The 15,700-nt window shown below is 36.3% G+C and overlaps 1 protein-coding gene across 2 annotated transcripts in view; it reads right to left on the reverse strand.

The window, feature by feature from the left end:
* The window catches only part of si:ch211-243j20.2 (uridine-cytidine kinase-like 1), a 31,857-nt gene that overhangs the window by 11,861 nt on the left and 4,296 nt on the right, over positions 1 to 15,700 (reverse strand). The window contains exons 4-8 of one of the 2 annotated variants that reach the window (XM_052096146.1): positions 14,614 to 14,784; positions 11,950 to 12,021; positions 3,438 to 3,627; positions 2,823 to 2,884; positions 696 to 712 (exon numbers count right to left, since the gene is read on the reverse strand). In XM_052096146.1, coding sequence (XP_051952106.1) covers positions 696 to 712; positions 2,823 to 2,884; positions 3,438 to 3,627; positions 11,950 to 12,021; positions 14,614 to 14,784 — 512 coding nt within the window. The remainder of the gene's footprint in view (positions 1 to 695; positions 713 to 2,822; positions 2,885 to 3,437; positions 3,628 to 11,949; positions 12,022 to 14,613; positions 14,785 to 15,700) is intronic. The other variant, XM_052096145.1, reaches the window with a different exon arrangement.

A 15,700-nucleotide genomic window follows, 5' to 3' on the forward strand; every position in this document is an offset into this window, starting at 1 on the left:
TGTGGATTGAAGGCCAATGATAGGTTTCATTTCTATTACACTGCCTGGCCAAAAACAAGTTGCTGTTTGTATTTAAAGCGACTTAAATTTGCAAGGGAGCATAAAGATTGGACTGTGGAGCAATGGAAAAAGGTCATGTGGTCTGATGAATACAGATTTACCTTATGATTAATTAATTGCCATTTCATGTAATTAATTCACAGCCCTACTATACATGCATACAGATTTTGTTTTTTTACTATAATTTCACTAGCAATTTTTAAATTTTTTCCAACTGATATTGGATGTTGTTAGTAAAACAAAAAGGTCATAAGTTCAGTTTCCATGAAAAAAAAAGAAGTATGTCTATTTAGTGTCTGCTAAATATATACATGTGAATATAAAATGTAAAAGTATCCCAAACCCTAATACAATTTTTTTGCCTCGTTGTGAGACCTATTATTATAATTTATGTTTTACCCTGGTATCTTTTTTTTTCCAATTTCCTCTGTTGTAGCCGTTTACTGTGGTCTGAACAAAACTCAATTCTTAATTTGTTCAGTGTAGTTTTGTGTATAAAACACCATAGTCAGCCTAACTTTTCCTTTTGTCTCCATTTGCATATCTGCAGCTATGACGAAAAGGATAGACAGATGAAGCAGATTGAGAGAACGATGGATAGAGATGGTAAAGAATGGGAGGGAAAGCAGCCATACCTCACTGTGATTTCACGCTGGCATGGTTAGAGCAATCAGTCGAGGGTTTAGCAAGTATTTCATTACAAAAACACACAGGGAGAATAAAAAAAGAAAAGAAAAAAGACAAACTCATGAAATGAGATATCCACTGTGAAAAGCCATTCCAAACAGTCAGCCCCCACCCTCTCCATGGAATACTGGGACAATATTTCCTGACAATGTCAGCCATTCTAGCACCCTACATTTAACCTGCTACAATAACATGCTTAATGATTCACCAATTATACATCCTCTCATATTTCCAGAATTTCTGAGTAAAATGTTACAGGCTCTGATTGTCTATCAGCGCAGTCATCGCCACTAGGTGACTGTTGAATCATGCAATTTCCCATATAACACAAAGATGCACATTACATTTTTCCACAGCTGTGATGATATCCTTTTATTTTTTAAATAAAAAGGTGAAGTGTTAAATGTTTAGTATTAAAATAAAATCTCCTTTCCTAGTTTAATATGCAGAGACAACTTTAAGTTATATTTCATACCAAACCAGCCTGACAAATCAACATTGGCTCAACCAATAGCGTACGTACAGGACGGGACTATCCGTTTTATTGACCAATGGCAGACAGGGTGAGTGCTGGGGAAACCTGGATGAAAACATTCATTATTTTTGCCATTTCACGTTGAATAATGGCTTAGACATTACACACTACACAGATCTTTTGCAGTCTTTTTTAGGGAAAGAATTCATTCGAATTCTTCTATTCAAAAATCATTCAAAATCTGACTTCTATGCAATAAAAAATGCAATGTGACCCTGTTTTAGGGAATGATTTAGAGTATGATATCTCTTGTCGAAGCACGTGGCTCGTTAGTATTAAAGACCAATCATTCCTCAAATTGATTGATCTACTGTGGACACTGAATTAGATTCTGCAACCCGACGGGACCCAAGAAACCTTGAGGTTTCGGGCTTGGTTCAGATTACCTTTTCAAATATGAATTTGGTTTGTAGTTAATAAAAAAATAAATAGGACTACCTAACTTGTTTTATGTGAATGGAGGAGTTAGGAGTCGTTCACACCAATAATTTTTTTGCTTGCATCTGCTCTGTTTTTTGATTGTTTTCCTATGTAAACACTCACTGAACAGACTGTTTTTTGACTGCATCTTTGACACAGAGCGCATCTCGATATTTCTTCAGCAACTCTGCACATTTTTTAGACAACGTGTCATGTTAAAAACCACTTCAAGGTGGGATCCGGGTAGCTCAGCGGTAAAAGACGCTGGCTACCACCCCTGGATTTCGCTGGTTAGAATCCCAGAGCGTGCTGAGAGACTCCAACCGGGTCTCCTTGGCAACCAAATTGGCCCGGATGCTAGGGAGGGTAGTGTCACATGGAGTAGCCTCCTCGTGATCACTATAAGGTGGTTCGCTCTTGGTGGGGCGGGTGGTGAGTTGGGCGGCAGTGCGCACAGCGAGCCACATGATAAGATGTGCGAGTAGACTGTCTGAGAAACGGAGGCAGCTGGGATCTGTCCTCTGCCACCTGCACTGAGGCGAATCACTGCGCCATCACGAGCATTTCAAGAAAAAAGCACTTCAAGTGGACACCCAACATGATGTGCACTGCGGCAGTTCACGCGAAAGCACGTTTCATTTGCCCTGCACAGATGTGCTTGTAAGTTATGAGAGACATGAATACTTTTACATTTTCTTCTGCAGCAGCACCAAGTCTTCCAACATTTATAGAATTTTCAATGCAGGAAAAACCCTGAAAATGTCACCCGCCAAACTGGCTGGTAAGAATGATGTAGTTTCCCACACTCTCCGCATTTGGCGGGTGTTAATTTCAAACCCTGCCTAAGATGCTTACATAAAATACAGCCTTCAATGGACTACAATGTACAGCCTATGTGTTCTAACAGAGATTCTGTCTGTATCACAAGTAAACCATGTTTATACCATGGCGTGGGCTTCATGTGCAAACACATGCAAAATTTGTGTGTATTAGGAGCATGTGGATCCTCTAGCAGGGACAATGACATGCACGTTGGCCATTCTCAGCACTTCATTGGGCACAATGCCCTCTAACCATTCTCACAATGTGACAGAGATGAAAAGCTGTATTCATTACATACCTTTTCAAGTTGACTGTGAACATGCTGAACAATCAGATCCAAAGCAACAAAGTTTTCTCCACCTAGAGCAAAAATGGAATGGGGATTGTAAGAATTATATTCATATATGAATTCAGTTATTCAAAGGCATGAAGTCCCCATTAAATGAGGCTTGACGAGCACAACTTGCTTTCATGAGTTGACATACTTCCTTTTGAAACAGAAAGTTGGGGTGGAACATATTGAAGAGCTTGTCCTTTTTTTTTTTTTTTTTTTTTAAATAGCCAATAGTCGTTGGATTACACAGCCATATGATTGGTTACTTGCTAGGGAACGGGAATATTACTAGTTAGTGGGAGGTACACTTTTATTATAGATAGCATTTTAGTTGAGTGCAAGATGATGTTATCAAATTTGTTTGATAATTTTCATGGAAGACCAAAGATTTTCAACTTTTAGTACACTAGCATACAGATTATCACAAATTTGTGATAGTTGGACTAAAAGCTACAAAACACAAACTATGATTTCATGGGGTTTTTAAGCATTTACTTTCACATGGGCACAGAATTCCCACAATCAAACTGGACAAATTACAGATGCTTTACACCTGTAACAACTTCAAACTTCACCTACCTCTTGGGACCACAATATCTGCAACCTGAACTGTGGGTTCAATGTACTGCTCAAACGCTGGCTTAACAAATTTGTTGTACTGTTTAATGACGCCTGCAATATCACGCCCTCGATCAGTGATGTCCCTTTTCAGACGCCTGACCAGCCGGATGTCGGAGTCAGTGTCCACAAACACCTTCATGTCCAACAGCTAAAGGCCGCACACCCAGAGAAAGAGAGAGAGAGATATAGAGAGAGAGAGAGAGAGAGAGAGAGAGAGCAAAATGTCAAAGAGGGTCAACACAGTCTAGTCCAAAAATGTGCATTAAAAATCTGGGATTAAATTCAATTTAAACAAGTTCTCGTAATTTGATTAAATTAAATTTGGACATTGTGTCAAATAATATTTTTGCGAGGAAATTGCAACACATCTCTCTAGGGTTCCTCTTACTGAAAGAGTGAGTGACCTGATAGGCTACAAAAAAAAAAATAACCTGCAAAGGGGAAGCAAGGATCAATTACTGCAATGTAGATCACCGTGAAGGCAACTAGCCAAGACGTACTGCCTGTGCTGCTGACATTGAAATTATTTAGGCAGCAACAAGATAGGCTGAAAATATAAAATCTCAAATTTACGATAAACAATCTAACACACTCTTAAAGAGCAGTGCAAGCAATCCTGCCAACTCAGATAAGTATAACTTATAAGACTTGTACAGGCGTGAAAGAAACATGTACGAATGGGGTGAAAGGCCAAGTGTATTTCACAAATTAAAGGACAGGAAATCATTGCTCATACTTCCTGAATATCTCAAAGGGAGCTCACCTCTAACAGAGGTTAACTTTCAATGTATTCTCAAATCAATGTAAAAACCAGCATTTCCTACAATATTTTGCTTCAGTTTTCTACATTCAGTCTAAGCTACATATAGATACCTACACAGTATATACTGTATAAGTTAAAATAATGTAGGTAATTACATTAACATATTAGAATGTTTGAAATGTGTGTTATATTTCAAAGTCTTAATTTTTTATTAAAATATATTGTATCTTAAACGGATTTAACTGACTTATTGATTTTAAGCTTCACGAACGTACACAAAAGTGTAATTGCTTCATTTCATTTCAATTCAATTCAAAACATTTATTTCGGTCCTCAAATACAATTTTCCATAATAAAATAAAATATACATAACAACCGAAAAAGGTGAAGGCTTAAGCATTTGCTTATTGTGCCTACCCTTTTTACATATTTATCAAATGAGCGTCACTTTTCTCAGTAAATTTGATTCATACAAGATAAACAAAACAGTAACATAAGACATTTCACAAATGTGCATACATAACAATCAGACATTAATACAATAGTTTAAATATTATATACAAAATTAATAATTAATTGATATTAATATTAATTAATTAATATTATTCATATTGAGGTATATAGTTATTTATCATCCTTTTTTTTTTTTTAAATTTACAAAATTAACTACACATTTTTAATTCCTCGTCACAATTATTCCATAGGTTTACCCCTTTAACAGATCTATTTTTTATATTCGTTCTTGCCCTTATTTTTTAAACATATACATTCCCCTTAGTTTATACTGGCTTTCTCTTATTTCAAACAACCTCTGAATACAATTTGAAAGTAAATTATTATGTACTTCATACATTATCTGCGCAGTGTAAAAATCAACCAAATCAACACATTTTAAAACATGTTATTCAATAAATAATATGTTTGTTGGTTTGTAATAGTCTACCCTTTTTACAATCCTTATTGCTCTCTTCTGTAACATATATATTGGATTTATGTTGGCTTTATATGTATGACCCCATACCTCCACACAGTAAGTAATGTATGGAAATATGTGCGAACAATACAGTATATATAATGAGTTATCATTCAAAATATGTTTTGTTCTATTTAATATTGCAATGGATTTAGACAATTTTGTTTTTACATTATTTATGTGTGGTTTCCAACTTAATTCATGATCTAATATAACACCCAGAAATGTATTTTCATACTGTCTATCCATTTCCTCATTATTAATTCGAATTTTAATTTTAGTAATACATTGCAGATTACTAAATATTATGAACTTTCAATTAAATTTCCATTGTATTCAGAAGCTGTTCCAAATTTTTACCGGAACAACATAAATGTGTCATCTGCAAACAGGACCATTTTTTACATATATCATTTATATAAAATATTGGGCCTAGCACCGAACCTTGTGGAACCCCACAAGTGACTTTCATTCATTCTGATTTAACATCATTTATTTGTACAAATTGATCTCTATCAGCAAGGTAACTTCTTAACCAAGAGACGGCTTTTCTTATTATACCATATCTCTCTAGTTTCATCATTAATAAGCTGTGATCAATAGTGTCAAAAGCTTTTTTTTTAAATCTAGGAACACCCTCACAGTATAGTCATTATCCATAGCAGTGGAAATCTCTTCTACCAGTTCCATCACCGCCACTGAGGTTGACCTATTAGCTCTAAAGCCATACTGATGATCGCTCAATAAATTGTGTTTATCTATAAAATTAAAATAAGATTTTTGAAAACTGGGAAAGCAGAGAAATTGGTCTGTAATTGGAAAAGAGATGTCTATCTCCACTTTTAAAAATAGGAATAACTTTTGCTGTTTTCATATTACTCGGATATATAACTGTTAAAAAGGACTGATTACAGATATAGGTAAATTGTTTTACAATATATTCTATACTAGGAATATTCACTTCATCTACCCTATCCCCAGTTCTCTGCTCTACAATCTCTTTTGCTAACTTACATCCAATATTTACAATCATAATCATAATTTATTGACAATATCATTCACTTTATTTATAATTTTTGTATCATCATTTACAAAATGATTTGGATAGTCTACTTTTCCAGTACTCTTTAATTATACTGTTAAGTACTTTCCATGTTGCTTGAGTATTACTCTTATACCTCTCCAATAATTTGTGATAATAGTCCTTTTTACTAAATCTTATAATACTTATATATATATATATATATATATATATATATATATATATATATATATATATATATATATATATATATATATATATATATATATATCTTATATTGGTTTTCAGCTTGTTTTGTTCTGGTTATGATAAGATTCCTATATAATGCATTGTTCTTTTTACATGCCTTCTCTATTCCCTTAGTAATCCATGGCTTATCATCATTTTTGTGCTTCTTTTCATGTCAAGACATGACTGAAAGAAAAGGCTGTGCAGAAAAGCCGGCAATAGGAGCAGTCAACGCTGGCCTAGACAACTAATTGTTTTTTTTTTGTACAATAAATAATTCTTTTTTATATAACAACAACAACAGAAATCAACACATTTAAAAAAATTTTAAAACACAAATACCCCCCTTCCCCACAACATATGAGAGGAATACATTGCACACAATACCTTATGACAAAGCAGATATCGACCTTTTCTTTCAATTCAAAATGTACACAGCCTTATTCAATAATCTGTAATACATTACAGGGAAGGCTAAGCTACAAAGGAAGGGGGGCCACAAACACTCAAATTTTGCCTCATTCCTTTTGATAGGAGCCCAGAGCTGTTCAAAAGGAAGAATTACAAAAAAAATCTCATTGTACCAATTATTTACTGTTGGAGGTTTATCTTTGACCCACACATTAAGTTTACACTTACATGCTAAAAAAAAAAAAAATGTGCTCACCAGCTTGAGCTGGAGACGTGATAGTCCACCATCCTCTTTAGTCATTCCAAAAATAATAAAAAAATGAATCTTTCTCAATAGTACACAGTCAAGCTTCACTTTAATCTGTCCCAGAAATGGCTTATCAAGGTGCAGAACTAAAACATATTGGAGTGTGTACCCGGGTCTGATTTACTGTACACTTAAGGCAAGCCAGTTAATGTTGTGAATCAATCTTATGAACAAATTAAGTGAATTCAAATCAGTGGTGCTACTCATCCCATAGCACTGTATGCTGATTATATGCTATTGTTTCTTTCTGAACCATAACTGTCATTGCCAGCCCTGATTGACCTGATAAATATTTCTAGCTGTTTTTCAGGCTGCAAGATTCATTTGAATAAATCGGAGTCAACTCCACTGGGAAATGTAGTGACTTAGCCCCTTCTCTAATGATTCCCTTTAAGTGGTCTCCTAAGGTCTTTAGCTACCTAGGTGTAAATGTCTCCCCTCATTTGAAAAAGCTGGCCACCCTTAATTTTTCACCAGTCCTGAAAACAGTGAAGAATGACTTAGATTGTTGGATTGGTCTTCCAATTTCTTGGAAAGGCAGAATAAATTTGATCAAAATGAATGTACTCCCTCGACTGCTGTATCCTTTACAGATTATTTCATTATATATTAGAGGATTGTTACTGATCCGTGGTAACAAGGACCAAAAAAAACTCCACCGGTTGCTGGCCCTCCATACACTCCGGTAAGTTGGTGATAATGATATTGTCCCATTTTTTCGGATTTTCCAAGTTGTCTAGCTTCTCTGCCAACTCTTCAGTCTTCCTTACGTACGTGGCCAGCTTGAAGTCCATAGAATTCAGCTCATCTTCCATGTCAGACAAGTGACTTTCCAACTCCCTCAGCTGTGCACAGCTGTCATGAACTTTTGATGCAATGGCATCAAGTGTCTCAGTGAATTTGTCTTCCATCGCAGCTGTAATATTTACCGTGATAGTGTGAATAATCCGCTCTGTGTCTGATTTATCAGGGCAGTTATCGCCATATTGATCCGCGGTTGTAGTGGGCTTCGATTTGTCCTTCCTTTAGTTCTCTGCCATCTTTATAAGATTTCTGATCGGTTACAAGTTACTGATCACATGAAATCACCAAATATCACAAATAATAAAACAATTTTTTTTTTAAACGTTTCTTGAAATAAAATTTAGGCCGTGGCGAGTGGGAGAGCCCAGTGTGTCAAGTTAAAAATAATTCCACTTTTAAAACTTGTCTCAAGACCCTTGCGTTTTACTCCATTCCGTTGCACTTTGTCTAGCCTTTTTTTAACACAAGGATGCATTTATAAGTAAACTGGCCCAAAACACACGTCTGATTGGAGTCAGGTAAAACCAAAACCACCAACCCACGGATTACTTGAGTTTGAAAAAATGTAGTGCGGCACATCCCTATTTTGCACCTTGATTCATTGGGTAAATGGTTTCAAATGGAGCAGACTTTATGTGTCTATTCTTCACCCAGAACTGCATTTGTTCCCTTAGATAAAAGGAAGAGACATCTAGATCACATTATGCATAAACCATTAAACAGTGTTGGTGTATATGCAAGGCTGCAAAAAGACAGAGATTATCTCAATCTCATTTTCTTGGATAGGTTGTGAGAATGAGAGTCATTACTCAGAGGCAGGGACACACCAGACGGGTGAATCTCACAAAGAAATGTTATATACCCCATATTTTTGCATTACAGTACTGAGAATAAGGGTTTTCAGCAATACAGTACTTGTCAATAATTAATTAAAATACATGTTACAATGCAAAACCTCCTGGAATGAACTGACATTTTTTGATGAAATTCAGCCAGTCAGCACTGCAACCTAATGGAGAATGGCAATGGGTCCATTACTCCAGGGTCTTTTCAGAAAAACAGGGTAGGCTATATGCAAGTTTAAAATACACAAGAAAATGTTTTCCACACACACACACACACACACACACACACGTTGTGTTTCCATGTTTTATGGGGACTTTCCATAGACATAATGGTTTTTATACTGTACAAACTTTATATTCTATCCCCTAAACCTAACCCTACCCCTAAACCTAACCCTCACAGAAAACTTTCTGCATTTTTACATTTTCAAAAAACATAATTTAGTATGATTTATAAGCTGATTTCCTCATGGAGACCGACAAAATGTCCCCACAAGGTCAAACATTTCGGGTTTTACTATCCTTATGGGGACATTTGGTCCTCACAAAGTGATAAATACACACACACACACACACACACACACACACACACACACACACACACACACACACACACACACACACACACACACACACACACACACACACACACCGATCAGCCACAGCATTTATACCACCTGCCTAATATTGCGTAGGTCCCCCTGATGCCACCAAAACTGCACCAACCCGCATCTCATAATAGCATTCTGAGATGTTATACTTCTCACCACAATTGTACAGAGCGGTTATCTGAGTTACCGTAGACTTTGTTAGTTCGAACCAATCTGGCCATTCTCTGTTGACCTCTCTCTTATCAACAAGGCATTTCCATACACAGAACTGCAGCTCACTGGATGTTTTTTGTTACTGGCACCATTCGGAGTAAATTCTAGAGACTGTTGTGTGTGAAAATCCCAGGAGATCAGCAGTTACAGAAATACTCAAACCAGCCCGTCTGGCACATTAAATTTAGTTTATGTACCATTATATAAATAAATACAAATAAGAGGTCGACCAGTATTGGATTTTGCTCATATGACTATGTGTTGAAAGGCAATTGATCTGAAAATAGTTTTTAAATTGGTATCCTACATTAAATGTTCTTAGTCTTTCCTTCCTGTGATGGGAGGGCCAGACAGAGACTACAAGAGTCCAAATTGAATTCAATTCCAGATATAGTTTATGTTGCAACACATATACCAATAACCAAGAAAAATAAATAAATAAAAAGATTCGACTCATAGCACGGAACTTTAAAGGCCAAAATTCGCCGGGGTCTCTTATTTTGAAATCTATGCGCTTCATTGCTTCTAGCTGCTCATTCAAACAGACAAGGGAAATAAAATGTGCACTCCTACAATAATCTACAACATATTACAATATAAACAATTAAAAAGTAAACATTGTCATATTTCACTATCATCATCATCATCATCAACAGTTGATCATTAGTGATAGCTTGTCATACTTTTCCGATATGGCTAAATTATTTTCACTTTGAATGAAGCAGCGCATGCATTTATTTAATTTGATCGTATTCTTTTAAAGGGGACCTATTATGCAAACATGGGGTTTGTACATGAATGCGAGTCGCCAGTGTGTGCACAACCACCCTACAATGTTAAAACTCCACCCACTCTTCATTCTTATATTTCTATATAAGAAATACCAGGCCTCGCCTACGACAGGTGACGGACTCCACCCTATTATCATAGATCCTCCCCTGAGTGATCTACAAACAGTCTGCCATTTTTTTTCCATGCTGGAGCGGATACAGTGAGAAGAATAATGTCATAAGTGTTCTGTTGTTGGCTGTAAAAATGAACATAAGATTCTTCATGTGCTCCCAGCATCAGAGCCACTGAAGACGCAGTGGACAAGTTTTGTTTTGGAAGGAAATGTGCCCCGAAATATACAAAAATGTCTGTATGTTTGTGCAAATCATTTCACTCTGAAATGGTTTGTGAATGAGTGTCAATATAAAGCAGAATTTTCAAAATATTTGATTCTCAAGCATGGATCAGTACCAACTGTTCATGTTCCAGCTTTATATCCTGAAGATGTAAGTATCACACTTTACATTATGTGAATGTTTGCAACTCGCCTTTCCGAAAGTGCTTGTTAGCTGATTGCATGGCTAATACAGCTAAAGTTACATTGTCTCTGATTGTATTCATGGAGACCAGATATATATATATACACATTCATACATATATGGCTGAAATCGGGTATTTACGCTGTCAGTCATATTGGTTCTGATTTGTTGTTGCTGTAGTATCCAAGCACCAGCTGTGAAGGCACAGCCCTCTTCTGGAAAGGGGGCGGGGAGCAGCAGCTCATTTGCATTTAAAGAGACACATACAAAAACAGTGTGTTTTTGATTCCACCCAAAAAGAGGCATTTACAACCTGGTATAATATCATATCCGTGAGGTATTTTGAGCTGAAACTTCAGACATATTCTGGGGACACCTGAAACTTATATTACATCTTGTAAAAAGGTCTCCTTTAAAGTTTATCACATTAGATCATATCGTGATTCCTATCTTTCTGCCCCCAAATTTAAGACATCTTTAAGTGATAATTAAGACTTTTGTTGCATCATTTAAGACTTTTTATGACCTTACATTTTGGAACACTGAATTTAAGACATTAAGACTTTTTAAGGATCTGTATACTTTTCATCTCACATTCTTCCCATGTTTCCATCCATCGTTCTTCCTCTCTTTTACCATGTCTTTTTGTAGAGCAAGAGTTTAGCAGACTGCACCTCTCTTTTTATTGTCACTCTGCATTTATCACTGACCCCTTGGACTTTAACGCCCTATCGTCTCGTCCTTTCATTACACAGCTATCTTTAATTTGACCTTGTCTTTTACTTCACTTCCATTTTTCTCTCTCTGCTTTACGACTCCCATGACGCACATTTATATTTCAGGCTATGAAGCTTTCTACTATTTTTTTTTATCTCTTTGTGACATCAGATCCACAGTTAATGCCGATTGGTAAGACTTGAATTTGTCTAATGCCCAGTGTGGAAAGATTAATATGAGGCTTACCTTTAAAAGCTCCTTGTTGGCAAAAGCTAAAATTCCCTCAAATATCACAACATTGGCACCATAGACGGTTTTCTGCGCAGAGAAACACAAAAAGATAAAAATTGCATAGACTGCAACTTTTTCAATTACATGATAAATAACTAGCATCCTCTAGTTTATATATTTTTGAAAACTTTATATATACACACAGTACTGTGCAAAGGTCTTAGGCAATTGTGAAAAATGTTTGCATAGTAAGGATGTCTTCAAATATAATGCCATAAATAGTTTTTACTTATCAAATAACATCATACAAAGTCCTGTAAACATAAGAAAAGCTACATCAATATTTGTTGAGATCACCTTTGCCTTCAAAATAGCACCAACTCTCCTAGGTACACCTTGATACAGTTTGTCTTGGTTGTTTCAGGGCTCCCTGTTCTTTAATTCTATTCTATTCTATTCGCAAAAGGAATATTGGAGTCTAAAATGTATATTTCCTATTGACACTAAAGCTAAAAATATAAATTACCATCTTAAGACAAATGTTTTTGTGAAACATCTTTTGTGACTAAGACTTTTGCACTGTACTGTATATACATAATACTGTATTATACATTATATACATACAAAATATGAATAGGTGTCCTGAGAAATCACACTTGTGTCTGTGAAAGATCTAGGCTCTGCAAACAACAAAGACCAATCTGACGGTGTTGTAGCTAATCAAAAAACATTTCTGAGAGCAGCTTTAAGGTTTAGGTTTCTTTAGAACTACCACCATGATTTCATTTTCAAATATTATGTTAATGCACTAAGGCAGTTTATGTGATGTAGTGATGCATTTCCTCCATGCTCCCCTGCTTCAGAATGGGGAAACCCTGATGGTGTCATGATCCCATTAAGACAAACCCACAACCGTGATGCCGCTTGTCAATGGCCACTCAGTCTTGGTATTGATCAGCACATGTGGCCTCTATACACCACAAAGTCTGAGATCTCAGTTTATGATGAATACTCATTAACATTACGACCCCAATACAAACTGACACGTTAAACTCATGCATGACCCTTAACTTGGAGGGAGATAATGAAAGTGGCAAAATCCCCAAACAATCATATATATACTTTTGAATTAACCTCAGTGCCCCGGTTCACTACAATCGCTTTATTTCCTTACTTTCATGCATGAAATTGCTGATTGCTGTACAGGATATAAACACAACTCTTAACATTGTATCCAGTTGACAAAATCAGAATGAGTTTTTGGTTATGAATTATTTTAATGGACGACTGTGGAAGATTAATTATTGTGTCAAAGTGCATATAGGCAAATAATGAACACAATACATGGGTTAAGTCTGAGATCACATTGAACGTTTTTAGATTTTGAAAAATGTATGAAAAAGAAACGTTTCAATGCAAAATGCATAATAAATATTTCAGATTCTACACCATTTCTAGGTCACTAATTAAATGCAAGCAAATTTGTGATATTGACCATTTAACTCCATATAAAAGGTCAGATTTCAATGCTTACAATGACGAACACAAGACTGAAATATGTGCAAGTTTTGCACATATTTCATGTTAGCTTGAGAGCATGCCGTCATTAAAGCAAATGGGGGTCATAACAAAGACACTGAAATTCTGAAAATAAATGTACATTTTTCATTTCTTGTTACACAAACGGTTGATAATTACTTGATTGCTGATAATAATTTGTAATAAATTCCATCCATCGTCAACCGCTCATTTGTAATAAATTGTTTTATAAAATTAGAAAATGCAAAATGGAAGAATTTTCACTAATGACTAGCAAAGGTTTTTGGCACTTAGGAAAAATGTTGCTTAGTGTCTTCAAAAATAATGGCAATTGTTTGTTAATGGTTTTCATTTATCAATTAACATCATACAAAGTAGAGTAAACATAAAAAAAGCTAAATCAAGATTTGGTGTGACCACCTTTGCCTTCAAAACAGCACCAATTCTCCTAGTTAAATCTGGACACAGTTTTTCTTGGTTGTTGGCAGATAGGATGTTCCAAGCTTCTTACAGAATTCGCCACAGTTCTTCTATCTATTTTGGATGTTGCTTCTGTCTCTTCTTGTAATCCCAGACTGACTCAATATTCAGTGGGGAGCTCTGTTGGGACCATGCATCTGTTGCAGGGCTCCCTGTTTTACTATTCTATTTCTATTTGCAAAAGAAATGTTTGGGAGTCTAAAATGTGTATTTCCTATTGACACACTAAAGCTGAAAATATAAATAACCATCTTAAGACACATGGTTTTGTAAAGGATCTTATGTGTCCAAGACTTTTGCACAGTACTGCATATAGGTGAAATGCATAGTAAGATGGGTCTCAGTGAGATCTTACAATATCTTGGCTTAGACAGTGGAACCATTTTAATTTGCAGTAAAAACAGTCTGCAATCTCTCTATGATATCAAATGTTGTTCATGTAGTGTAAATGTATTTCTGCCACACTGTGGAATAGCCCATTTTATAAAAATGGAAATAAAGGCATCATAGACATAGTTCAGTCATCGCTAGAATGTATATTAGGTCTTGATGCAGAGATGCTAATGGAATTGCAGTACCATCGCATTTAAAGAAAAACAATGCATTAATCGTAAATCCACATTGGCTCATCCATACAATCACAGTCACACACATGCTTACCCACTCTTTGCGACGGTTGTGGGCAGTAAAGTCATAAACTGGCACTTTGATGCTTTTGCCCTTTTTCAGTTTTCTCAGCACAGTTACCAGCAGCTCAAAATCAAAGGCATCAGGATGATCAAAATTGTACTCATTCTTGGCCGCCAACTCTTGCTCCTCTTTACTTAAAACCTGCCAGAAAACAAGAAAAGAGCAAGTTAAAATAAGCCATCAACCCCTGAAGTTCGTGAGTTCGAATCCCAGGGCATGCTGGGTGACTCCAGCCAGGTCTCCTAAGCAACCAAATTGGCCCGGTTGCTAGGGAAGGTAGAGTCACATTGGGTAACCTCCTTGTGGTCGCTATAATGTGATTCGCTCTCTGTGGGGCACGTGACGAGTTGTGTGTTGATGCCGCGGAGAATAGCGTGAAGCCTCCACATGCACTACATCTCCGCGTTAACACGCTCAACAAGCCACGTGATAAGATGTGCGGATTGACAGTCTCAGACACGGAGGCATCTGAGATTTGTACTCCGCCACCCATATTGAGGCGAGTCACTACGCCACCACAAGGACTTACAGTGCATTGGGAATTGGGCATTCCAAATTAGGGAGAAAAAATAAAGCAACCAAACCAAGGACTTGATTTGTATACTTTTTTTTTTATGGTGGTTAGGACATGTTGAGAGATGGTTTCCTCACTTCTTAATGGGATTTTTGTTCTTTTTTTTTTTATGGATTGAACAGTCCGGAAAAGATGTTCTGTAATTTTGTGGGCCAAATTCACCCTGCATTTTCCACATGAGCAACACATATCTGAAGTAGGTGTGCTAATTGCCAAATGACGGTGCCAAGCCTCCTGCATATATTGCGGTTTTGACCAGAGGTTCCAATATTAGTACTAACATGCTATGGTTGGACATGGGTAGCCACTGTTAACCAAGGGTGAAGTAGATGCCTTCATTTGTTTCGGTAATGTCTTGCAAATCCGAGGATGATGAGGCTCGAGTTCCACAGAGGAGAACAGCCTGACTGATTTAATCACTTGATTAAACCACTAATTAACTGGAGGATATGTCATTAAGTCAAATTAGGATTGATGACTAGA

The sequence above is a fragment of the Xyrauchen texanus genome, chromosome 28, assembly GCF_025860055.1.
Source record: "Xyrauchen texanus isolate HMW12.3.18 chromosome 28, RBS_HiC_50CHRs, whole genome shotgun sequence".
Classification (NCBI taxonomy): domain Eukaryota; kingdom Metazoa; phylum Chordata; class Actinopteri; order Cypriniformes; family Catostomidae; genus Xyrauchen; species Xyrauchen texanus.